Genomic DNA, 26,995 nt, shown 5'->3' with positions numbered 1-26,995 from the left:
AATTGAGAGAGGACTAGATTACCCTGGATTATCTGGATGGAACCATGTCTTCACAAATGCCCTTATAAAACCCACAGGAGGGTGAAAGTGAGAAGAATGAGATATGACATTGGAACGAGCTGTTAAACGAATGTACCTTGAAGTTAGAGGAAGAGACAATAAATCAAGAAATGCCAGCAGGAGTTCCCATTGTGGCTCAATGGAAACAAATCCGACTAGTATCCATGAGGATGCAGGTTTGATCCCTGGCCTCGTTCAGTGGATCAGGGACCCAGCATTACCATGAGCTATAGTGTAGGTAGCAGATGCAGCTCGGATCCCGCGTTGCTGTGTCTGAGGCTGTGGCTGGCAGCTTTAGCTCTGATTCAACCCCTGGCCTAGGAACTTCCACATGCCACAGGTGAAGCCCTAAAAAGCAAGAAAAAGAAAAAAAAAAAAAAGGAAAAAGAAAGAAATGCCAGCAGTCTCTAGAAGTTGGGAATGACAAGGAATGGGTTCTCCAAATTCTACTCTGAAGCATCAGGATGGAATGCAACACTGCCTACAACTTAATTTTAGATTTTTGACCTTCTGAACTTTAAGAAAATAAGTTTATCATTTTAAGCCACTATTGTTATGATAATATGTTACAGCAGCAATGTGAAAATAATAGTGATTTCAGTACCTAGAAGTGGGATGTAGCTGTAATGAATATCTAAAAACCTAGAAGTGACTTTCAAATTGGGTAATATAGTGGCTAACAACTACAGACATTTTGAGCATGATAAAAATCTTAGATTGCTCTTAACAAATTATTGGTGTATATATATATAAATGTTAAAGTTGTTGCTAAGTAAGAGTCAAAAGGAAATGAATGGTGTGGTCGAAAAAAATCTATATTTTCTTAGAGAACACTCAACTAATAAGCAGAGTCTTGGTAGAAATAAGGACATTGAATCCGAGTTGAGAGATTCTGGTAACGGTTCAAAAATAAATGAGGAACATGTTATTGAAAACTGGAGGATGGGGACCCTTGTTATATAATGATATAAAGCTTATTGAATTACTTTCTATAGTTTAGTGGAAAGCAGATATACTAAGTGTACATGTTATATAGTTATGTGGTAAGTGATGAACTTAGATATTTAGCTGAGGAAATTTCCAAGGAATAGTTTGAAGCTGTGGCCTGATTTCTTCTTGATATTTATAGTAAAAAAATGCAAAAGGAAAGAAATAAGCTCAGAAAAGAACTATTAAGCAAAAAGGAAATAAGATTTTATGATGTGGGAAACTCCAGACTATTCAGACTGAAAAAGATGCTAAAATAAGGAGATTCACTATCAGGAAATCATGCTATGAAGATATCACAAAGGGTGGGGCTGGACAGTCCTTTACCTGTGCTTTGAAAGGGTAAGGTCAGCTATTCATTCATACAGAGAGCTCTTTGAAGAGATAAGGATGTACACGGATCCTCTCAGTTGTCTGAACAAAAGCCAGAAAGATGTGGAATTATTGATAAGAGAATTGTGGATGATCTCCTTGTCTTATGCAGTCATGCCCCATGACATACATGGGAGACTCACAAGGTTCTTGTGGAAGTTATTTAAATATATATATATATATATATATATATATATATATATATATATATATATATATATATCCCACTTGAACTGAAATAAGAGAGGACAAAATAAACAAAGGCTGCTGGACTCCCAAAATTCTACAGACAGGAAATAGTGTGATAAAACTTCTCTACTGCAAACATGTGCTATCCTCAAGAAGAAATAAGGATAATTCTGAGGGTGGAGATTCAGGTCCAGAGGATAGAACCATGGGCCCAGAGGGCAGAGCTATGATCCTGGAGGAAGGAATCAAGTGTCACAGAGGATTTTTTTCCCAGGCCTTGAAACATAACAGAGTTTCCCAGTTGGATTGTTGACTTTTGAGGTGATGAGATAAAATGAAATTTTGAGTGGATGCTTAATGAACTGAGACTTTAGAGGATGTATTCTGTATATGAAATAGAAATAACTCTTTAGGAGCTAGAGCACAGACTGCAGTACAAAGTACACATCCCAAACTTCAGAAATTGTGTTTATATTATCTTATATGGCAAAAGGGATTTGGTCGGTGGATTAAAGATCTTAATTATCTGAGTGGGTCAACCTAATCTCAAGGTATGAGAGAGAGACAGGAGGGAGATATGATGATGGAACCAGTGTTTGGAGATATGTGCTTTTATGATGGAAGAAGGAACCATGAGCCAAGGAAGACAAGGAATATCTAGAAGTTAGAAAAAACAGATATTCTTCTGAATTCTTCAGAAAGTGTATAGCCCAGCTAACACCCTGTTTTCAACTTCTGACTTCCCAAATTATGAGAATAAATGTGTGGTTATTTAAGCCACTGGATTTTTGGTAATTTGTTACAACAAAAATAGAAAATTAATACATTAATTTATTTTAAAAATAAATATTTGTGGACCAAATAATATATTTCAGACACTGGATGGGCTGCTAAGGATATAGTAGTAAAGGGGATAGACATAGTGGATCATGGTTTTATAGTTTTGTGGTGTATTGTTATCTGACCAGAAACAGTGGAAAAGAAGCATTTTTTTGTACATGTTGGATTTGATATGAATTTTGAAGATTTACATGGATATATTTAGTAATAACGTATAACATGCTGGTCACTGTGATAAATACTTTTTACATATGAACTCATTTAATTCTCATTGTAATTATATTAATTAAAAATAACAATAATCCTGTGAGTTTATTATTGATGAGGAAACCTTTACAGATTAGGAAACTGTGGTGTGTACATATAAAGTAACTTACCCAAGGTCATCACAAAGCTGGTGGATGGCAGAACTGTTATTCAGGTAAATCAAGCTAGTTTTGCTCAGAATCTTGGGCTTTAAAACACTTAAAAAAAAATTTTTTTTTTGGTGTTCCCGTCGTGGTGCAGTGGTTAACAAATATGACTAGGAACCATGAGGTTGCGGGTTCGATCCCTGGCCTTGCTCAGTGGGTCGACAATCCGGCGTTGCCGTGAGCTGTGGTGTAGGTTGCAGACGCAGCTGGGATCCCATGTTGCTGTGGCTCTGGTGTGGGCCAGTGGCTACAGCGCCGATTAGACCCCTAGCCTGGGAATCTCCATATGCCTTGGGAGCGGCCCTAGAAAAGACAAAAAAAAAAAAATTTTTTTTTTTTTTTTTTTTTTTTTTGGCTTCTTAGGGCCACATGTGTGGCACATGGAAGTTCCCAGGCTAGGGGCTGAATCACAGCTGCAGCTGCTGGCTTATGCTCCAGCCACAGCAACTTGGGATCTCAGCCGATGCTAGTAAAGAAAACAAGAAACAACAATGGCATATAAGCCAAGGAATGTAGTTTTCAAGAGGAAAGGTAATAATTAAACATCAGATATTAGTAATAAATATAATGAGGATTAACTAGAAATGTCTTAATTTAGCATTCTTTTTATAAACGTTTTTCTTACCATTTTCTGAAGTCATAGTTATTAACAACTATTTCTCAGAATGTGTCAGACTTTTGCACATATGTTTCAGCAGTTTATTTATCTGACCTGTTTCAATGTATTTGGGCAGCTATCACTAACCCGTTCTTGTTATGGTCACCAACCCACATATATGTATCTTGGTTTACATTTGTATGATGCCTTCTAGGACAGATATTATATCTCTGTATATATAATACTCTGCTTCCATTGAAATTTCCGAAGATGTCTGCATGGAGTGATCTCTTGTCAGATACTTATTGACACATTATATGACTTTCTGTCACCACTCACTGCCACTTATGCAAAACTGGAAGGAGCTTTTTGAGTGTCAGTATTCTGGATATATTTATACTCTTTGATATGGACAGATATTTAAACTGGCATTCTCTTTAAAACATTATTTTTAAAAGCCTTTAGACTCACATAATATCTATTAGTGAGTAAATTTTCAAGATTAAGTTCATGGACATTTTATCTTCCTCTGTCCCTTATCTTCTACAAGGATATACTAAAGTTTTGCGAAGTAATGAGGCATATAATTCTATTAACTACTATTGCCTTAATTTGAGTAAGGAACAACTGTTTGGAATATATTTATAAATTGGTGACCAACTTCCAATAACTTTTACCAGTGTTATGTGTTGAATACCAAATGAATACCATCATTTCACTTTGTGTATCAACATGTTATTTCCCTAAGCTTTCTGCTGATCTCGATAATGCTCTCACTAATACTTTATGATCACCTGTGACTCTGTTTTTTCATCACTTTTTCCATGCCACTCATCCAAATAGCCTCAGAGAAGAGTGAATCAACTTACTGTCCAAGGCTATTTTTGTTTTTGTTTTTTAATGACCACAATTGAGACATATGAAAGTTCCCAAGCCAGGTATTGAATCCAAGCCACAGCTGAGACCTACGCCAGGGCCGTGGCAATGCCAGATCCTTTAATTCACTGTGCTGGGCTGGGGATTGAACCCACACTTCAGATTTTGAATCTAGTGTGCCATGGCGGGAATTCCTGAGGGCTATTTTTTAATGCATTCTAAAATGACCAACCACACATCTACTTTCAGAGCACCTATTTTTGAACTTACAAAATATTATTTCATATTATTACTCTATTAATGTCTTTATTCCACTGTAAAATAAAAGTTGCATGAACAATCATGACTGCTTTTGCTCACCATTACTGTATACAAGTAGCACAGTTCAAGTGCAGGAAGTATATGTGTTAGAAAGTATATGTGTTAGATATATGAAAGAAAAAAAGTTTAATTTCAGTGACAGGGCATATGTGGAATCCTAAACTGATCCAGGTGGGAAAATGAAGTTATGCTATTGAAACTATATACCATCGACTCCCCCAGAAAACAGTAAAAGCAAAACAAATCATTTTCTTACTAAATCATGATCAAGTAGTTAAAAGCTGAAGTCTCAGTTCCTTCTCTGTTATACTGTTTCTTACAGTCATCTCTCGAGGTAGTCTTAGAAGTTGGGAACCAAAGGTTTTTAAAATTTAATAATTACCTATTCACATGATGTATTTGTGTTCATATTTTGCAATCCCCTTAATGACTCGTTTAACTATAGCAGAGCCCAAATGGGCTTTTTAAAGCTTTCTGGTTATGATTTGAAGGTAACACGGGATTTAGTGTTCCCGGAACTAAAGAAGACAGTTTGGAAAACAAAAGTTGAGACTACTTTTTTTTTTTTTTTTTTTTTTTTTTTCATCTATGGCTCCTGTTTCTGTATCTAAAGCCATTTAAGTAAACATCTAAAAATGGTTTTTATGATAGTAAGAGAGTCGTGAATTTCATTTACATATTTACCGTTCACATACTGCTGTGCTGGTAATGGCAAATGCGGAGTTTATTCAAACAGTTGTCTTTGAACACATATATGAGGTCAAAGACTATCCAGGTGGTTCTGAGCCCTTTAGCAGACACAAATACACACAAAATGAGGATTGGAGCTGGATTCCTGAAATACCCCGGGGCTATGTAATGCTAAATTATACCTGAAAATTCAATCTATTCAACTCAGCAGGCTGAAGTAGCTCATCAATGTGATAATTATAACTAAATATGAACAGGAAAGAAATTAGGAGAAGAGGACTGCTGTGTATACGCCTTTGTAGACAGGCTGAAATGAATTCTATTAATATATGCTTAAGATGTTTTATGCACATTTTGCATTGGAAATGATTAGAAATTTTGGAGTAACAATTTTGATATTGTCATCAGTAACCAAAATATGCTGAGTGTGATCCACGAATAGAAATTTATATTTAGCTAGTATGTTTTAAAAGTCCACAGAGAATCACACATCTTAGCATTTGTCTTTACCTATTTAAATATGATGTATATACTCTACGGCTGAACCCAGGCCGGGGATTGAATCAAAGCTGCAGCTGTGACCTATGCCGCAGCTGCAGCAAGACCAAACCCTTTTAATCCACTACACTGGGCAGGGGATCAAGTCCACACCACCATCCACTGAGTTGCTGCAATAGGATCGATTCTTAGCCCACTGTACCAAAGCTTGAACTCCTAAATATTAGGTTTTAAATCATGAAAAGACCATTTTAATGTCTAGCCCAATATTTTCAATATTTTGCGGATGAGTGTGTGCATACGTGTACTTAAAATTTTGATCTCATTTTATCTGTTTTTAATTGAAAGCTTTCTCTGGGCCGTTCTAAATCACTTGATTTATTTCCCTGAAGAACATTTTCTAAGTCCATATTGGACCTTCAGTAATACAAATATGTCATATGCATTAATTAGGCTCCCATTCTACCATTACAAACATATCTTTAGAATCTTTGTGTATGTGTCTCTAGACTCCTTTATTTAGAGTACTAGGATGGGTGATTATCAGAATGTGTAGTATATCGAAATCCTGTATGTCAAATTTATTCTCCCATTGTCTCACACATTAAAATCAAGTATATTTTCCAAAATAATATCAGAAAGCCCAGAAATTTAAACTGAAGTAAAATCCTAGACAGTGTTCTCTACTGTTTTCTGAATTTGGTTTTGTTACCTGACATTTATTGTTCAGTAAGATAGTGGTATCATGGATTGGGCTTGACTTTTGCAGTTCACAAACCTGGATTTAAATTCCAGCTCTACTTCTTGCCAGCTTTGTGAACTTGACACTTGAACTTAAGTTCCCTTATCTGCAAAATGAGATAACAACTTCTCCCTCACCTGGCTGTTTTAAGATTATCTAAAATAACATAAGTATATTTTCTAAAATAATAGCAATAAGTCCAGCAATTCAAACTGAAGTAAAAACCTAAATAGTGTCCTGGCACAAAGTAAGCACTTAATTATTGTTTCTATGTTTCTGTTCAATTTTTGTGATTAGTGAATTATTTTTAATTGAAGTATCTCATATGCATTTACGTTGTTTACATTATGAAACTAATATTGGTGGACTCTGTAGGGGTGATGACATGAAATTATAATATTTGGTCCTAACCATAAGATATACTCTTTAAAGCAGAAAATGCAAGGCATCATACAGTAATGTGATAAATCCCGTGGTTCAGCTTTTTCTTGCTCCCTGTCTCATACCAATAAGAATTTTGAGGTGACTAATCCCCTACTTATACTTCTCTACACATGTGTACAATAAAGTATAACTTCATGTAGACAAAATATAGCAAGAGGAAAAAGCAGTAGCCTAGAAAGACAAGCCCAGATGCATTTCTTCAGAGACTAAAGAGAAGTGACTTGGGGCAAGTTTGATGGAAGAAACTGACTGAGATACAATCAGCCAGGAAAAGAGAAAGGCAATACCTTGAGAAATCCACAGTTGGTGCAAGAGGACTTTAGCACTTTATTTCTCCCCAGAGCTTTTGTTACCTTTTTCCTTCTTCTGCTTCAGGTACTACCTGCTGGTCATCACCATTGTCTGCATCTTCTCTGCTTGTTTAAGCATTTTCTCCAGCTACATTCTGGCCACTGGAAGATGACTTATCCTGTAAACACCCCTGAACACTGTTTTGTTAGGTAACTCTACAAGTCACAACTCTCTGTTTTTGTTTTTGCCACACCCATGGCACATGGAAGTACAATCTTAATATGGATTGAGGAGTTCCCGTCGTGGCGCAGTGGTTAACGAATCCGACTAGGAACCATGAGGTTGCGGGTTTGGTCCCTGCCCTTGCTCAGTGGGTTAAGGATCCCGCGTTGCCGTGAGCTGTGGTGTAGGTTGCAGACGCGGCTCGGATCCCGCGTTGCTGTGGCTCTGGCGTAGGCTGGTGGCTACAGCTCCGATTCGACCCCTAGTCTGGGAACCTCCATATGCCGCGGGAGCGGCCCAAGAAATAGCAAAAAGACAAAAAATAAAATAAAATAAAAATTAATATGGATTGAATCCTAGCCACAGCTATGCCCTATACCACAGCTGCAGCATTGCTGGATCCTTAAACCACTGCACCAGGTTGGGGATAGAACGTCACCTCTACAGCAACCTGAGCTGCTGTAATCAGATTCTTAACTCACTGTGCCACAGTGGGAACTCCCTCTAATTTTTTTTTAAGTTTTATTAAAGTGCAGTTGATTTACAATGTTGTGATAAAGAAAGCAGAGTTCGTATCTGAGAGGAGAGGAGGCAGTGTTACCACAGGGACAGCTGGCATGCTCACCAGAGAAGGCTAGGAAAGGTCCAGAGCTATACGTTGTGCTGTTGAATGATACGAATGACATAAGAGAAAGGTTAGCTTCTGTGAATATCTGAGAAAAATACACCAAAGAAGAGTCGAGATATCACCTACTCACTTAAGGAAAAAAGTCCTATCCTCAGGTTCTTTCAAGGAAATAATTTCTTTCAAGGAAATAATTTCAGAACTAGCATGTTCAGAGGAAAAAGCTGTGAACTAACTCCTAGGGAGTCTGGATTGAAGCTTTGGCTGGAAGTACAGGGTTCAAGTTCTTTGCAGTCTTGCTTCTCAGGTCTCTTCAGTTTTTGATCCAGAAAACTTATTAGAACTATCTGTTGTAGGCAGACATCTGTAAATGAGAAATCTTCTCCACCAACTTTGTTACACATTTTTGGTTTTAACATTTTATTCTTCTACCAATTCTCTGAAATATAGGTATCATGCAGTTCAAGTTAAATACTTCTATGTGGTCTACATACTATGTTTTGAAAAAGACTTAGAATTTTTATCAACATCAACATAAATTGTAATTTTTTTTTTTTTTTTTTTTTTTTTGGTTTTTAGGGTAGCTCCTGTGGCATATGAAAGTCCCCAGGCTAAGGGTAGAATCGGAGCCACAGCCACAGCAATACCAGATCCTTAACCCACTGAGCGAGGCCAGGGATCAAACCCACATCCTCATGCATACAAGTTGGATTGTTTCTGCGCCACGATGGGAACTCGACAAATTGTAATTTTTAAACCAGGTAAGGATGTCAGAAATCTGAATGGGCTGATAATTTGATACTCTTGGTATACTTTAAATGTTCTTTGGGTGTTTTATTTGGAGGAAAGGATGAGGGCTGAGCATTGGGAGGAGAGGCAGGGGGAAATGACCTGTCTGACAAAGGGAAGTCACTGCTGCTGCAGAGGTGAGCAGACCTCTCCTGTCCAAGCGGTACGCTGTGCTTCTGAATTTGACTGTCCTTGTCAGCAGCCCAAACTCTGCAGTTAACTGCATTCGCCTCACTTAGAAGTTAAACACCACTCATTGTTATGGAAACATATCCCTGGAGGTTCTTCATCCCCCATTGCCTACACTAGTGTATTCCTATAACCTTACATGGCATATTAGAGGGCACAGGCTCTGGAGGAAGACCAACCACCTCAAACCAAATTGTGTTCTCTGTGAGACTTAAGTCAGAACAGTTCACTCTCAGCCTCATTTTACTGAAACTTAGATAAGGATGGTAATAATAATAATAATAGTAATATGAGGATGAGGATGATAATGATAATAATAAATCCATAGAATTGTTTTCAGTAGTCAATGAGTAATACATACAAAAGAGTCAATGAGTAATACATACAAAAGAGCCTCGCACCAAATGTGAACTCCCTAAATGAATGTTAGCTCTTATGAAACCACACAGTGTCTTCTCCCTGTGATAAGCTCTAGCAAATGTCATTTCATTGATGTCAGTATATTGGTAGTGATACTATATTGACCCTTTTATCTAAGTCTTCTCCAACAGCTGCCCAGTGCATTGCTCCCTAATTTAGTGCTAAAAGCATTTTGGTCTAGGTCCCAATAAAATGCTCTCAACACAAATGTGTAAGTCATACAATGTTCCCGAGTATTACCCGTACTTGTCCTCATTTGGCTAAAGTTAACTAATTTCTAAAATGGAAGTAGGGGTAGCTAAGTGATAGAATTGTTGTGAAGACTACTGACACAATCTGTATTTAGCCCAGTGCTTGACACATAGCACATAGTAGTTCTGTCTCTCATTCACGCATGTTGGCGGGCACACACATACAGGCTCACTCCTTCTTTCCTCCTTCCCTCTTCCCTCTCTCTTTATTTCTCCCTCCCTCTGTCTTCCTTCCTTTCTTTCTTTTATTTTTATTTTTATGTTATGTTATGTTATTTTATTTTATTTTATTTTATTTTATTTTATTTTATTTTTTACTTTTTAGGGCCGAACCCATGACATATGGAAGTTCCCAGACTAGGGGTTGAATTGGCTGCTGGCCTACACCATAGCCACAGCAATGCAGGATCCAAGCCACATCTGTGACCTACACTACAGCTCATGGCAACACCAGATCCAGATCCGTAATCCACTGAGCAAGGCCAGGGATCAAACCCACATCCTCATGGATACTAGTTAGATTTGTTTCCACTGTGCCACGACGGCAAGCCTTTCTTTCTTCCTTTCTTTCTTTCTTTCTTTCTTTTTCTTTCCTTCTTTCTTTCTTCCTTTCTTTCTTTCTTTCTTTCTTTCTTTCTTTCTTTCTTTCTTTCTTTCTTTCTTTCTTTCTTTCTTTCTTTCTCTTTCTTTCTTTCTTTTTCTTTCTTTCTCTCTTTCTTTCTTTTGTTATTCTTTTACTGTTAAGAGGCATCTCCTCCCCTTACCTTACCTGGTACTTTTATTTCAAACTCTTCCAACAACAAAAGAAAAATGTCGATGTAACCATTGATTTTAGGTGATAATTAATCCTTCCTAATTTATCAGCATTCATTAAATTTGTATTTAAGTGCAAGGTATAAAGATTGAGCCCATTAAAGAAAATCACATTGTGGAAGAGTAGATAGGGAACTATTTTATAAAGCAAGTGATGCTTCTTTTGACCTTTGATATTAGAAGCATAAGGCTGATTTTAAAGACAAAAAAATTCTATTCAGTCTGGATTTTTGAAGAAGGGAGAAAAAGAAGAATGATATGCTGGCTCTTGTCCTCTCTTCATCTGACCTTTTGTCCTTTATTATTCTGCATTCTTCCTCCCCATTCTTTTGGCTGAGAATTTCCCAGGTTCCACTTTTTTTTTTTTTATAAGGCTGCACCTGAGGTATATGGAGGTTCCCAGGCTAGAGGTCGAATGGGAGTTATAGCTGCCAGCTTATGCCACAGCCATAGCAACGCAGGATCCAAGCCTTGTCTGTGACTTAACCACAACTCAAGGCAACGCCAGATTCTTAAACACACTGAGTGAGGCCTGGGATAGAAACCCACAACCTCATGGTTCCCAGTTGGATTAGTTTCCACTGCACCATGATGGGAACTCCTCCCAGGTTCTACTTTTACTAAAGCTTTTCTTCTCCTTCAGCCGCTGCCCCTGCCTCTGTCTCATCTTCCTACCTGTACTGCAACATGGTACTTACGAATCTGGCCTAATTCATCAGGTATATCTGAGGTCCCCATTTTTGATGGCAAGGGCAGTGGCTGAAGAAGAAAACTTAGATTTTTTAAGCCACTAGCCCCAGATATAAGATTCAAGAGTGGATGTTCTATATACCCCTTGGTGAGAAACACAACTAAGGAAGGTCTTGATGAGATGAAGACCCCAAACAGAACCTAAGAAAATCAGTTTTGGGACCAGATGTACCAAACATTGATGAGTATGAGTCAGGATATTTGTTTTAATGTGTATGAGTGTATAGGTGATGAATGAGGCAGGGTGAGGGGTTGTTGTATATATGAATGAAGTTCATTAAATTGTTACATGTTTTTTGAAAAAAAAATAAGATTGATGTTGATTATAGATAATGAAGAACTAATAATGTGAGAAGAGAAACATTATAAGTTTAATTGTAGCACGTACTGCTATTAAAACTAATATCACCTGTGTCATTATATAATTGGGTTATTTATGCTATTTCTGCCTAATAATCATTAAAGACATGTTTATTCATAAATATTTATATGTTACCAAATACATCAGACAAACTTTCTTTTTATTTTGTTTGATTGTAACAGGTTTTATATTTGTCTTATGGAATGAGTTATGTTTATAAAGGAGAACTTGCTTTTTGGTTGTGACTTCATTTCAGTACATTTAAAACATATCTTTCTACCTCTGAATATAAACAAGTTCCTCCAAATCAGTGAACTTATTCAGACCAATTTGGGGGCCAAAAGACATGAAATGACAAGGATTTGCATTAATTTATAGTTAATAGAAAGTAAATTTAGTCAATAAGCATGAATTTGGCTGTTGTACTAATTCATTGAAAAAAATCTGTTATCACCAGATTTATAATTTAAGTTTTTTTATGAGAAGTCATTTATTCAGCACATATTTACTGAGAGCCCACTTTGTGCCAGGCACTGACCTGCCCTCTAGACATATATCTCTGAGAAAAGAAAACTGTGTCCTCTGGAAGCTTATGTTCTAATAGGCAAAGTCGGACGAGAAGAAAATGAATGAATGAATACAGATTATGTTAGATGATCACAAAGTGTTACAGAGAAAAGTAAGCAAGTAAGAGGTAATGGAACATAGGGTGTATTATATGTCATTCAGAAAAGTCCCACTCATTTTTCGTTTTGAAATAGTTTAATCTCACTCTTGTAGAAAATAAAAGGAAACTCTTCCTAGTGTTTAATAGTGTATGTACATAAGCATAGACACTAACTGTGCCTTGTAGTAAGATGCAACCACAGTAGTCTTTGACAGAGAGTCTTACTAAACAGTGTGGCTTATTAGCCCAAAGTCAAGGAAACTGGAGAGGAATACTGCTAAAACCTTGTTAAAATACTATTCTTGGTATCTGTCATTATGGAATGTAGTTACTTAAGGATAAAAGTATTCATGATACTGAAAGAATCCTTTTATGAACAAGAATTGTGGAGATGGTATCTCCTCCCATCAATAAATAGCCTGAGTTTGTTAACACTAAAAAAGAATTTGGGCAGTGGAAAATATTTCTGCTTTTGGCTGGAAGATGAAAGTTTATGCATAATTAAGTCCTAAATACATAGAAAATCTTCACCAGTATATAAATCCTTCTGTATTTTTTCTTATGTTATTATTATTTTTTTGTCTTTTTTCTTTAAGGGCCACCTCCGTGGCATATGGATGGAAGTTCCCAGGCTAGGGGTGGAATCAGAGCTGTAGCTGCTGGCCTATGCCACAGCCACAGCAACGCCAAATCTGAGCCGCATCTGCGACCTACATCACAGCTCACAGAACCGCCAGACCCTTAACCTACTGAGCAAGGCCAGGGATCGAATCTGCATCCTCATGGGTGCTAGTCAGATTTGTTCCACTGAACCATGATGGGGACTCCTTTATTATTATTTTATGGCTGCACCTGCATGATATGGAAGTTCCTGGGCCAGGAATCGAATCAGAGCCACAGCTGCAACTTACACCACAGCTGCAGCAACTCTGGATCCTTAACCCACTGTGCCAAAGCGGGAACGCAGTCCTTCTATATTTTAAATAAAAACTGCATTTCAGAATTCTGTTGTGGCTCAGGGGATTAGGAACCCAACTAGTGCACATGAGAATGTGGGTTAACTCAGTGGGTTAAGTATCGAGCGCAGCCACAAAGTGCGGCATAGGATGAAGATGCGGCTCAGATCTGATGTTGCTGTGGCTGTGGTGTAGGCCAGCAACTGCAGCTTTGATGTGACCCATAGCCTGGGACCTTCCATATGCAGTAGGTGCAGCCCTAAAAAGAAAAAAAAAAAATCTGCATTTCAGAAACCCTTATGAGTACACAAAGGCAATTTGAAGTCACACAGTCTTGTGAAGGGTTTGAGCAAAGTAATACTCCTGAGCTTCTGCTGGGTGCCAGGCATTTCTCTGAGAGCAGAGAGTACAAGATATACGCAGACAAACCTTGTATGGTGTCCAGTTGAGGTGACAATGTTTAGATAAAAATGTGCCCAAAATACTGTGAAAATAGAGGTCTGAGGACTAAAACCAGGTGGCAAGGTGAAGGCAGGAGAAAGCTTCATGAAAAGTTTTTTTCAGGAGGGTTTAGGGTGCATAGCACAGAGTAGGCACACACTAGGCCTGACACCCTATTGTGTGTCTTTCTGTGCTAGGCCTGGGTATATAATGCGAAAGCATGCAATTCCTGCTTTGCCTGAGAAACAGTCTGTTTGGAGAATTAGACAAAGCTAAAAGTGATCATTGTTTTAATAATTGAACATGCAAAGTGCGTTGGGAGCTCAGAGAAGGAAAGAACTTAGTAGTTTCAAAATATAGATATTCTAGAGTGGCTAAAAGCCATTTGAACCCAAAGGATGATTTTTAATTTCTGGAAATATCAAACAGAGGTTCTTATATCTCATAGTTAGATTTTTCAGTTTTATCATTCCTGTTCAATATACGAATCCATTCTTAATTCAACATTGCTCCAAGCACAGCGCTTTAATAGTGGATATTTTATTAGAGAACTTAACTGCTGTCAGTTGCGGGGAGGTGAGGAAAATACAATCTGCTCTAGAAGATTTGCATTAGATAGAGTAGTTACAGGCTGTAGCATCTCCCCTGTAATTTTATGAGAATGGTATTACCCTGGCTTTCACTGTGTGATTGCTGGTTACCTTCTGTCAGTGAGCAACAGTCTTACTGCAAAGCAGGAGCACAACCCGTCTCTTTGTCTCCGTGGTCAAAGCAATTACTTCTTAGAAAGTCGGATTTTTGCAGAATGACCATGTACAGGAGCAAACGCAGACATCAGAGATGTAAGTAAATTGTGACCCAACTTTTTCATATGACTATGATGGGAGAAACATACTTGATTTCTTAAAAGACTAAACATGACTTCAGATATATCCTGGTAGTAGAAAAGATATTGTAGCTTTTTCACTCTCACCTTTATCTTTATCCCTGCTACATGCTTAAAAGATGTTCAAGAGGGAAAGGGGCTAATTCACCTGTTACTATGGAAACCTTTGGAAAGGTTTACAAAATCAACAGAGAAACAGATCAAATGCAATTTCAGTCTAGCTCAGCATCCTTCATACGGGCATGATAACTCGATAGTTTCCCTCTCTCTCTTTCTGTCTCTCTCTCTCCCTCTCTTGCTTTTCTAGGAGTGATAGATTTTCTTTTCTGGAAGTCTATTGGTAGGTTTGGGAAGCTAGCCTAAAAACTTCTATTTATCCATCCTATTTCAATTATAACTCTCAGGGGAAATAAAACAGGTCTGAACGGAGGGGAGAGAGTTAATTGTGAATGACAAGCTGAATATTTAACAGGATATCCATTGCCAAACTTCTTGATCCGGAGCATATTTGCAACATAATTCAGTACAGGCACTATTTCAAAGGGTTAAAAGGAGTCATCTGAAATCTCCCCTCAAGGGACTGATTTTGACTGAAAAGGAGCAGCATAGTCACCCTTGCCTAAGGTCCAGAACAAAGATGATTATGGAACTGAGAGCCATTAGGATTTAGCTAAAAATCAGAGTCTTATAATAAAACTGTATTTTATGGTAAAGCAATATGCCTGTAATGGAAAGCTTTCCAATCACATCTCTCTCCAGTAAGCCTAACTCTTTATCACTTTATCTTTTCTACTGCCTAAAGTAATTATTACCATATTTAGCCCAGTGTGTCCTGTCACTGACTCAATATGCCATCTTAGGTAACTGCAACTTGTTCTACAAAGTCTGCACTTTTTCATTATCCCTGTGGTGTCTTTAGATGTTTTCAAATGTTTTAAAACATAGAAAGACTCTTAGCAACAGTTACACCATCAAAAGGTCAAGATCTGATAGAAATGTGATTTTTTTTGAGAGTGATCTTTCTTCAGTCCATTTTTCACTTAAGACCCGAACACTAACATTTCTCGTGTTCAGAGAAGTTTTATGCATCACAGAAAGCTCTGAGGGACAGGACTGCTGGTTGATTTCATCTACCCAATTGCCTTTGCCTGCTATTTCTTTCTTTTGATTGAGAAACAACATGTAATGATTGCAACTTTTTTCTTATAAAAATGATTGGTGGCAAAAATCTACAAACATGTTGCTGATTAATTCCCTTGTGATTTCCTCCCACAAGAATGAATCTAAATTATGCCTGTACTTGAAAACCATCTTGCACCTTTACTCCTGTATCCTTTGTACACCCCCTCATTTTTTTCCATGTGAGTAATCATTGCCTTAATGCACATGACAAATACAAGATTCATGGAAAAAAATATACCAAGTCTCTCCCCCTAAAATGTGCTTGCCGAAGTCTGCGATTAAGCAGCAGGAAGAAATTGTGAATTGCATGAGACAAGTCAGAAGATGTATAATTATACAGGAGAAACACAGTGGGGTATACTGAATGATTTAGTTTAAAAAAATTACTTATGTTTAATTGTATCAGGTACCTGTATTACATTGCATTAACTGTTTCTATATTCTAACCATATAAAACATTGGAGAACAAGAATATAATAAAGTATATAGAAAGATTATCAATACAAGCAAATTAAATCCTTAAATGAATTTCTTTCTCACACTAATAATATTTGCAAAAGTGTAATGTAAACAATCATTTGCTATCTAATGGGTACATAAAAGTATCTGAAGTATCCCATCACCAAAATACAGTGTATCTCCATTTTCAATTGTATCTTGTAAAAAGCATAAGCTAACCTAGAAGCAACTGTAATGCAATTAAAGCAATAATTGCACACTTCACAAATCTCAATGTGGGAAAGAAGGAGAGTGTTCTTATGATTTAAAAAAAAATTAAGTACATAAACTTTCTAATATTCTTGTTCCCTAGCAATTTAACACAATATCCTTCAGTAAAAATAATGCAATTTTCTGTTGAAGGATCCAATAAGAGAACTAGGAAAGGTGCATATGGTTATGCCAGGGGTTTGTAAAGAAGCAGAGGAAGAGAAAAAGTACCTGTATAAGACATTTTCAAGTATAAATTGCACTAAGTCTTTGAAAATTCACAGGGGACTTTAAAATCCATTCCTCACTCATTTCCAGATTGGTTATTTATAATTCCCTACTGAGGAGGAGGAGAGGGATGGAAGAGTCCCCTTTTCCCTGCTTCTGATGGAGCAATTGTTATGGTAAAGGAAACCACTTTAGCATTCATTCAAATAGCAGATCTTACCTGTGCATAGTTGTGTAAGGATTTTCACTAAATACAGAATTTGTTGAGTGGTCATAAAAAATGTTTCCATGTGTCAGACACTGATTTTTGTCAGAGCCAAACAGGTAGAAACCACTTTAAGGAACTCTAATATATTTTGACAAATTAGGTTGAGGTAATAATCATCACTAGTATAAATAACTTTTCCTTTTAGCGCTTAAATACTGAATTTTTCTTACATATCGCATCAATCTATTGAAGTGTGCAGCTTATGTTTAATTTTCAGAAATCCATATTACGTATAAAACGAGGTATATGTGTAATCTCTTGCTGAAATTCCAAATGACCTTGAGAAAATAATTTTTGGTTTTTAAAGGAGACATAGAGATAAATTCTTAAAGATGAATATGTTTTTGACATACAGACTTGAGAAAAACTAGAGTATGATCCACATGTTATTAGCTATAGAATTTGAAAATACTATACTCCTCATACTACAGCAGAGAAAACTGTGCACGTCTAATTTTAGGTGTATTAATATTTTTATCTTATTTTGCTAACTAGGAACGGATATTCATTTTTGATTGCTAATGATATGTTTGGGTGGTCTGATCCATCTTATTATGGAAATACTTGATTAAATCATTTTAGGAACTGGAATGCTACTCATAGTTTTCTGCTTCCCATCTTAGCTGATGTCTGTACCTCTAAGGGTTGCAGTTTCTTCTTCTGAAACTCTAGAAGGTGTTTTCTAAGGTGTCGTCCATCTCTCACCCTCAGTGCTTTCACAACATAGGCTTTATCCTGTAATTCTCCCATTCAGAGCCATGTGATAAGATTTCATTGCCTGGACTATGGATGGCTCTGGGCTCACGTGATTCACATCCATGTGACCATGGGTTTACTGCAAGAGGCCCTAGAATCCATGTGAATATTAATCATTACCTGTATAATGATGAAAAAATATGCATATACCTCCATATGGTATTTTTGGTTCCAATGAAAACTATTGTATTTAAAAGGTGGTGCTAAATTTTATCACTTTTTCATGCTCCATCATGTTTTCAATCACTTTTAATGACATATGTTTTATTTTTAAGAAAAAACATTGTATCACACAGGGATCTCATTGTTTTTCGATGTGTAAGAAAATGTTCTCATATTCTCAAATATTGGGAATCACTGAACTAGAAAATTAAATACAAACATGACCTTATAACAGACATTTACATCATTGTCACTCATTGCATACGTCCTCCTGATACTATGCTCTAGCCTTTATCAGACCACTGGATTACACCCCCCCAATCCATTTTATAATCTATCTTTGTGTCTTTGCCCATACATCTTCATGTTGATGGGTGGCCTTCACTTGTCTCTTCATGTGTAGAAATCATCTATGGTCAAGGTTTCACTTTCTCAAAGCACCAGCATTTTCCAAGTCAAACTCATCATTTTGTTTTCTCTTTACAGATGATATATTGAAACTTTATTCACACTTCTACATTCTATCATATGCATTGGAAATTTGTTTATGTCAGTACAGTTTTTTATTTTTTTAATGTAAGGTAGCTTTTATTCTTAGATCTCATTGCCTGGACTATAGATGGCTCTGGGCTGAAGCTGAAGCATTCTCAGAGCATATGGAAATACTTTGCCAGTATCAATCCATCACTGTCTAATAATCTTTACTCATTTAAAGAAATATTTATTGGAGTTCCCATCGTGGCCGAGTGGAAACAAATCTAGGAACCATGAGGTTGGGGGTTTGATGGCTAGCCTTGTTCAGTGGGTTAAGGATCTGGTGTTGTTGTGAGCTGTGGTGTAGGTCGCAGACATGGTTCGGATCTGGCGTTGCTGTGGCTCTGGCGCAGAACAATGGCTCCAGCTCCAATTAGATCCCTAGCCTGGGAACCTTCATATCCTGTGGGTGCAGTGCTAAAAAGGACAAAAAAGACAAAAAAAGAGAAATATTTATTGATCACCTATTATGTTACCTCCCAGACACTGCTCTAGTGCTGTGGCTTTAGCAATGAACAAAAAATACTATTGGAGAAGAGAATAAATATGTAGTATGCTGTGTGATGCTAAGTACTATGGAGAAAAAATAGAGCAAGCAAGGGGGAATAGGAGCTTTGTGAAATGAGGTGAAGAATTGCTGTTTTCTTAGAGTAGTCAGGAAAAGCCAATATGATTAAGGTCATAATTTGATCAGATACCCAAAGAAAATGAGAGAAAACTCTGCTTTCTAGAGAGGTCAGGCAAAAAGAATATGTGCAAAGTCCCTGTGGTACTTGGGATGCTGGAGGACCACAAAGGAGGTAAGAAGTAGAGTTAATGGAAAGATGTGAAATTGAGATTAACAGATATACACTACTATATATAAGAAGATAAACAACAAAAACCTAATTTGTAACACAGGGAACAGTACTCAATATCTTGTAATAACTTTTAACGGAAAAGAATCTAAAAAAGATTTGTATGTATGTATGTGTATATATATATATATATGTAACTGAATCACTTTGCCATATACCTGAAACTGACACAACATTGTAAATCAACTATTCTTCAATCAAAAAAAAAAGAATTGGAAAGAAAAAGTATCAGGAGCATTGGATGGGTAGAGGAAGACATAGAATTAAATGGAATGGTGCATTTTATGTATGAATAAATTGGTATATAAAATGTATTTATTAACTTTTAAGAAATACTTTCCACACTTCTAAGTGACTTGTGCAGTATTTTTATTAAAATGACAATTATGGAGTTCCCATTCTGGCTCAGCAGAATAAAAACTCAACATAGTATCTATAAGGATGTGGGTTCAATCCCTGGCCTCACTCACTGGGTTGAGGAGCCAGCATTCCCACAAGCTACAGCGTAGGTTGCAGATATGGTCTGTAACTGGCATTGCTCTGGCTGTGATGTAGGCCAGCAGGTGCAGCTCCAATTCGACCCCTAGCCTGGGAACTGCCATATGCCACAGGTGAAGCCCTGAAAAAAAATTAAATTTAATTTAAAAATAAAATAAAATGACAACTATAAGAACATTTGAAATCTTTACCCTTCATACTAGTCAAGGCATCCAATCATTAATTGAAAGAGAATCAAACTGTGGTCATCCAGAGATCAGAAAAGTATTATTTAAACAAGAATTTTTTTCTGGTTTATCCTCTTATAAATATCCTTGTATTCTTGAAATGTTAACATTCTCTTTCTCTAAAAATTTGTCTATGAGAAAAAAATTTAATGTCTAGTTTGATACAACTGTTGTAAGGCTTCCTAAGGGACAGAGAGGAGGATACACAATGCTGTCCTCTCTGGAGGACACTATTAAAGTCAATCCTTGATTTCTCTATTACATATGCTTACTGGGAATTCTGCTCTGGCAGCCAAAACTTCTCCAGTCTTTTTTTTCACCTCAAGTTCCTAATATGAATTCTATAGCTGATGTGGATTGAGAATTTGTGACTTTATACATCCCTCCATGGAATCGTATCTGCATGGGTAGAATCAGGATGATCTGATTGAGCATGTTCAACGGAACCATAGTTGCCAGTTTGGGAGCAGAGATGTACAAAGGCTGACTGATAACACCCTTGATACAGATTGACCTTATATGGAAATACATATTGGTCTGCCCCACATCCTTAATCATTTGCTTTGCTTTTATAGGCTCCAGCCTGCAACTGATTCTGCCTACAGGAATACTATTTATTCCCTGCCTCATCCCACCCATCTTTCTCTCTCTGGAACTACTCCATGTGTTTTCCTATGTAACAATGCTCCACAAAGTCAAAAGTCGCTTTTTTTTTTCTTTTAGGCACCGCATCACCCAAGGCACATGGAGGTTCCCAGCCTAGGGGTCGAATCAGACCTGTAGCTGCTAGCCTATGCCATAGCCACAGGAACACAGGATCCGAGCTGCATCTGCGACCTGCACCACAGCTCATGGCAATGCTTAATCCGTAACCCACTGAGCGAGACCAGGGATCAAACCCGTGTCTTCATGGATACTAGTCAGGTTCATTAATCGCTGAGCCTCAAAGGGAACTCCCAAAGGTCATTTTCTTTTAACTTACCTACACTCAGAAAACAATGTGACTATCATTCATCACCTGCTTTTTTAGTTTTTCTCTTCCAAGAATTTGTGCTGCATTTATAGCTAGACTTAAACAAAAACCATGGCATTGACTATGCCTCCAGGTATTCAGGTCAATATTTTCTAACAGAAAGGCATTTATCCCTCAAAGAACCTTACAGTTAGAAATAACAATGTGGTTATTTATGTATTGGCACTAATGATACATGTATGGTAGCTAGGATCTTAGCAAAATAAGATTGGTGTTAATGCAGATATCAATATATCTTTTTAAGACACTGTCATAAATGCAGGGATTAAATTACATGATTAAAGAAAAAATAACCTTTGGAAAGTATTGATGGATAGGGAAATAAAAGGAAGTATTTTTTGTCCTACTTAGAAAGCAACTTTCTTAAAAACTCTAATCTGGTGTGATTATGTTTTGTGGACAGCCTATGTGGTTGAGCCATATTAAATCATCATTTTTGTTAAGTCAGAAATGGCAGTTTCTCGTTGTTAAATCCAAATACCAGCTATTGCAGAAGTCGGCAATAAATGGTGGGGGACAGGTAGATAAAATATCATCACACCAACACAAGTTGACAGTGGATTAGCAATGAGATCCAGCTGTGTAGCATCTAGTCACTTATGATGGAGCATGATAATGTGAGAAAATAGAATGTATACATGTATGTGTAACTGGGTCACCATGCTATACAGTAGGAAAAAAAATTGTATTGGGGAAATAACAATTAAAAATAATAAAATAAATAAAAATTAAAAAGCAAATAAATAAAGTAAAAGTCAAGGGCATTTACACTTAAGCTAAGAATGAGTACTTGATATACTGAAAGAATAGAATTAGGTAAGAGAATATATTGATTGTTATTCTTTATATGTAAGGTTAAACTTTCCACAAAGAAAGTGTATTCAGTCCTGTCAACATAGATTAATTAAAATGACACTTTCATTTTACAAGTGACACATCCAACTGGGCTTCGAAGATCATAGAAACTTTAGAAATTGCCTAACTTCTACCAAACTTAAAATGCTTATTAAATATTTTGAAGTCTAACTACATGATTTTATCATTAGAATTTCTTTCATCCAAATGGAAAATAGGGCAGCTATAAATGAATTAATAACAATATCAAAAAATGATAAAAATAACTTTTGACATTTATATGTCAAGTACTGTTTTAAGCATTTTGTTACCTCTGACTAAAGTAATTTATATAACAGAGCAATAACTGAACATGTAAAAGCAGTAATATGGTAATCTATGGCCCTTTTGATTTTCACTGCACTTTCAAAATGTTATTTATAATTTTGTTATCTATTCTCTAAGAAATTGAACACCTAAAATTAAATTTAAATACATATTGATTAGAATAAAAGTATAAGCTTATCTGCCCCCTGAAGAAACTAAGAAATTAACTTTAAAAGGCAAATATATTGTTTGATCAATATCCCTATTCCTTGAATCATATAAAAACAGAAAAAATATCCTAAGGAAAAGTTTTACATATCTATATGCACTGAAGTATTCGCATATGAATGCCTTTACTTTGTGTGCCATCTTTTCTGCAAAAGAATAAAAGGTTTCCAAAACTTAGAAAAGCAAAGTGCTGTGCAGTGATTTAGTGATTCATTGTGATACACTCTTCTTGGTCTAGAACACCTAAATTGTTTGGCATAACCTTTTGATTCATTTTGTTCTCTGTATTATTGATTTTTCTTGGCATTACTTACTAAATTGCACTCTTATTCTGACTATGAAATTTCCAACACCTTTAGATAACTAAAGTAACTATAGGGCTACATTTTATATGTGTTAATGTTGACTCAAGGGCTTAATGGTCTCTAATCATTGACATTATATTACCTCTGAACTTCATTTGGATTTTTAAAATAAAAATAAAATCCACATACATTTCCTTAAGTTACTTATAGATAGAAAGTGTGGCATATATTTTTGTAATGTTTCTTGCCTTAGGCTACTTATCATTGGAAATAATTTTAAGTATATTTTATATGATTCTTTTGACCCTCAATGAACTTGAAAATGCCTTAGAGGAACAGCTGGATATATTTCCTTAAATAAACACACATTGTTCTTCAAATTGCTTCTATCCATCTTTGTAATAGGCTCCACAGGCAATGGGAATCTTGACTTTGAAGTCACCTCCACTGCGTTCATGTAGATGTCTGACTACTTAATACCTTTTTTTCTCCCATAATTGAACAGTGTCTTTCAACTCAAGTTTGCTTTTAGATATATAGCACGTAGTCATAACTTAATCTTTACCTGTACATTCAGATTAGAATATTTTTGGTATTTTATGTAAGAGTTAAATGTAGCATAAACTATGATATCAAAAATATGCTACACCTGGAATATTTCATTCTATCTAATTTATACTGTCAGTAATTAATGAAAGGCTAGTTTAGAATTAAATAAAAATACACGTATGCAAAATCAGAAAATATTTATTTTTAATTGGAGTGGGAGGAAAAGTTCATTTACCTTTTCACTTCAATTTTGCTAAGGTAGCAAGGGAAAATGGTCATTTGAATTTTAAAAGTGGTCATAAAATTTTTCTCAGTACTGAATTTGTCCTCCCAGAAATACATAACTTCATATAAATTTATATGAATTCACATAAGTTCATAAATTCATTATAAATTCATATAAATGACAGTAGCCTTTTTCTAATGATCATTTCTAACAAAGATGATACACTCAAATTTTTTTTTCACTTTCCAAAATTTATTTTGGTTATGTATATATATACATTTTTATATTATAGTTGATTTACAGTGTTCTGTCAATTTCTGCTATACCACAAAGTGACCCAGTCATACATATATATAAATTCTTTTTCTCACATCATCCTCCATCATGTTCCTTCACAAGTGATTAGCTATAGTTCCTTGTTCTGTACTGCAGGATCTCATTGCTTATCCACTCCAAATGCAATAGTTTTCATCTACTAACCCCAAATTTCCAATCCATCCCACACCCTCTCTCTCCCCCTTGGCAGCCAAGAGTCCATTCTCCATGTCCATGAATTTGCTTCTTTTCTGTCGATAGTTTCTTTTGTTCAATATATTAGATTCCAGATACAAGTGATATCATTTGGTATTTGTCTTTCTCTTTCTGACTTACTTCACTTAGTATGAGAGCTCTAGTTCCATCCATGTTACTGCAAGTGGTATTTTCTTTTTCATGACTAAGTAGTATTCCACTCTGTATATGTATCACATCTTCTTAATCCATTCATCTGTTGATGGACATTTAGGTTGTTTCCATGTCTTGGCTATTGTGAATACTGCTGCAATGAATACACTCAAATTGGATTAATGGGTACAGAGTTTCCCAAAGAGGCTGTAGCATTGATACTCCATGAAGGTTTCTAGAATTTTTTTGTTTCTTCACAATCTAGACAGAAAAAAAAATTTCAGATCATTCACCATGCCAGTTTTCCAGAACTCCAGCTAGATTTTGAAAAGGGATGCTCTTTGAATGGACATGAAAAGTTATTTGAAATTGAAAGAAAAATAAATCATTTAAAATAATTTTTAAAATATTGGTCTTTACTTGAAAAGAAGTTGATCAGAAAGCACAGGGAAAAGATTGAAGAAATTGTTTCATGAAGCTCATAGATATGTTTGTGGCTGAGATTCTCTTTTGAGTCTAGGGTAATGGGGCTGTGGAAATTAGAACAATGCTAAGTTAACCAGTTCTCTTATAATAAAACAGTAATCCATCAGGTTAAAGAGGCTTATAAGCACTTTTTGCCCAATAGAAACAATCATCTAACTTTCTTAGTTGGGGAAACTACTAATCGTTAGTAATACTATTTCTCCTAGATTACTACTGACAGTAATTAAATCAACAGTTGTAGTAATTTGCCATATATTTCAAGCTCAATTAAGTAGATCTTGCCTCGTTTATCTGGATGCTAATGAATCAAATGGTTTGGGGACCAAAATTCCCAGTAAGTTGCCCACGTTTTTAAATTTTATCAATATTAACTTAGGAATAGGTTGTAGGGTATAAGAAATATCTGTCATAATACCTTTTCCCAACAAAATGTGTTCTAAATATTATAATTCTATGAAATCATATTCAGTTAGGAAAATATAACCTTATACTTTTTAACTAAGATCATTAAATGGAAATGGATAAAACATGCTGCAATGCAGCCTATATTCTACTAAGTTTTGAATAAGACTCCAATCACTGGTATAGACTGACACTTAGCATATGACTGTCAATTCTTTTCCGTGGAGATTTTCTGGTATAATGGACACATTTTACACTTTGCACTACCTTTTTGTGTATTTAATAAAAGTATAGCTTCATAACACATTTACCCTTGTCATATATATATAGTAATAAAGTTAGGTTTGGGTACTCCTTATGAAATAATTTGTGACTATTGGTCATTATTAAGTTTCTATGATTATTATAAAGTAACATGACCTAAAAAATTATGAACTTCTCACCTATGTTTATTAGTCACGACTAACATTTATAGAATTCTTTTTTTTATAGACAGTCATGCTTTGGGTGTTTTACTGTCTTCTATCCATAAAAGTAAAATAGTAACAACCTTTAATTAGGTTATTATGTAACTAAGATTTTGTTATAATTGTTGGGTGGCAATACACACACACACACACACACACACACACACACACACACACATATTTCCATTACTTGTCCTAATTCATTTATTTCATTTATTTATTTATTTTGGCTGCACTCATAGTATGTGGAAGTTCCTGAGCCAGAAACTGAACTTGGGCCACAGTAGCAACCTGAGCTGTTACAGTGACATCACCAGATCCTTAACCTGCTGCACCACAAGAGAACGTCTACCTGTCCTAATTTAAATAAACTTTAAATGTCAAATTTCTTGAAAAACCAAGTAAGTATAGAGGTAATTTCAGTTGACAAGTAAACATCGTCAGTCTGTTATCAACTAAAAGTTTTACAGGTTATTTCTTCAGTTATTCTGGGTCAGTGTTTACACCAGTATTCAGTGAAAGCGTTCACAATATTTATCCATCTAAACTTTGTTACTTTGTTGTAGTGAACATATTTTCCCATCATTGCATTAAAGTATATGTTAAGAAAGTGTCTCATTTTATGACTTTAATAAGAATTACAAGGCTTTTCTTGACCGGCTCTTATCTTACTTTGTGAATTCATTTTTTTGCCATCCCATGTCGCATATTCCAGTTTAGTGTGTGATACTGAATTTTCTTTATTTTCTCTGAGGAATTCTGTCCAACATTAGGTCCTTATGTTGCTTCTTCTGTTTAGAACACCCTACCCTCCCATCTTAGCTAATTCCTACTCCTCCTTCAGGAGCCAGTCTAGACAGTCATCTCCGACTGATTAATTTCTCTAAGTTCATTTTGGCTAGTAGAGCTGATCTTTAGATGTATTCCTTTGTAACTTATGTGTGCCTCGTATGTAAATTAAAATGTATATGCAGTCATTTGGCGTCACCCCTGAGGACAGAGACTAGTTTCCTTTCTTCACAGCTATATTCCCAGCATGGCCTGGCATTAAGAAACCTTCAATCAATAATTATTGAAAGATTAAAGGAACAGATTGCCTTACTTATGCACTTGTTTCAGCAATTGAAACTGCAGTTATTTTCCCGAAATAAATCACTAAAATGCAGTCTATTAATGAAATATCTTTTCCTTTTTTTCCTTTTTGGCCATGCCTACGTGCAGAAGTTCCTTGGCCAGGGCTCGAACTGGCACCACAGCAACAACCTGAGCCACAGCAGTGACAGTGCTGGCTCATTAACCTGCTGCACCACAACAGAACTCCAATATCTTTTCCTTTTTCCTTTTTATATTCACAAATGTCTGGG

General features: G+C 36.0%; 1 protein-coding gene across 18 annotated transcripts in view; it reads left to right on the top strand.

Annotated features, from left to right (window-relative positions):
- The window catches only part of RALYL (RALY RNA binding protein-like), a 774,288-nt gene that overhangs the window by 540,424 nt on the left and 206,869 nt on the right, over positions 1–26,995 (top strand). The window contains exon 1 of one of the 18 annotated variants that reach the window (XM_013996648.2): positions 13,364–14,647. The exons of the other annotated variants lie outside the window; for them this stretch is intronic. Coding sequence (XP_013852102.2) covers positions 14,461–14,647 — 187 coding nt within the window. The 5' untranslated portion in view covers positions 13,364–14,460. Of the gene's footprint in view, positions 1–13,363; positions 14,648–26,995 lie in introns of those variants that run through there. 18 annotated transcript variants of the gene reach the window in all.

Source organism: Sus scrofa, chromosome 4 (genome assembly GCF_000003025.6).
Source record: "Sus scrofa isolate TJ Tabasco breed Duroc chromosome 4, Sscrofa11.1, whole genome shotgun sequence".
In the NCBI taxonomy this organism is placed as follows: Eukaryota; Metazoa; Chordata; class Mammalia; order Artiodactyla; family Suidae; genus Sus; species Sus scrofa.
This window is presented reverse-complemented; position numbering and strand designations above follow the sequence as displayed.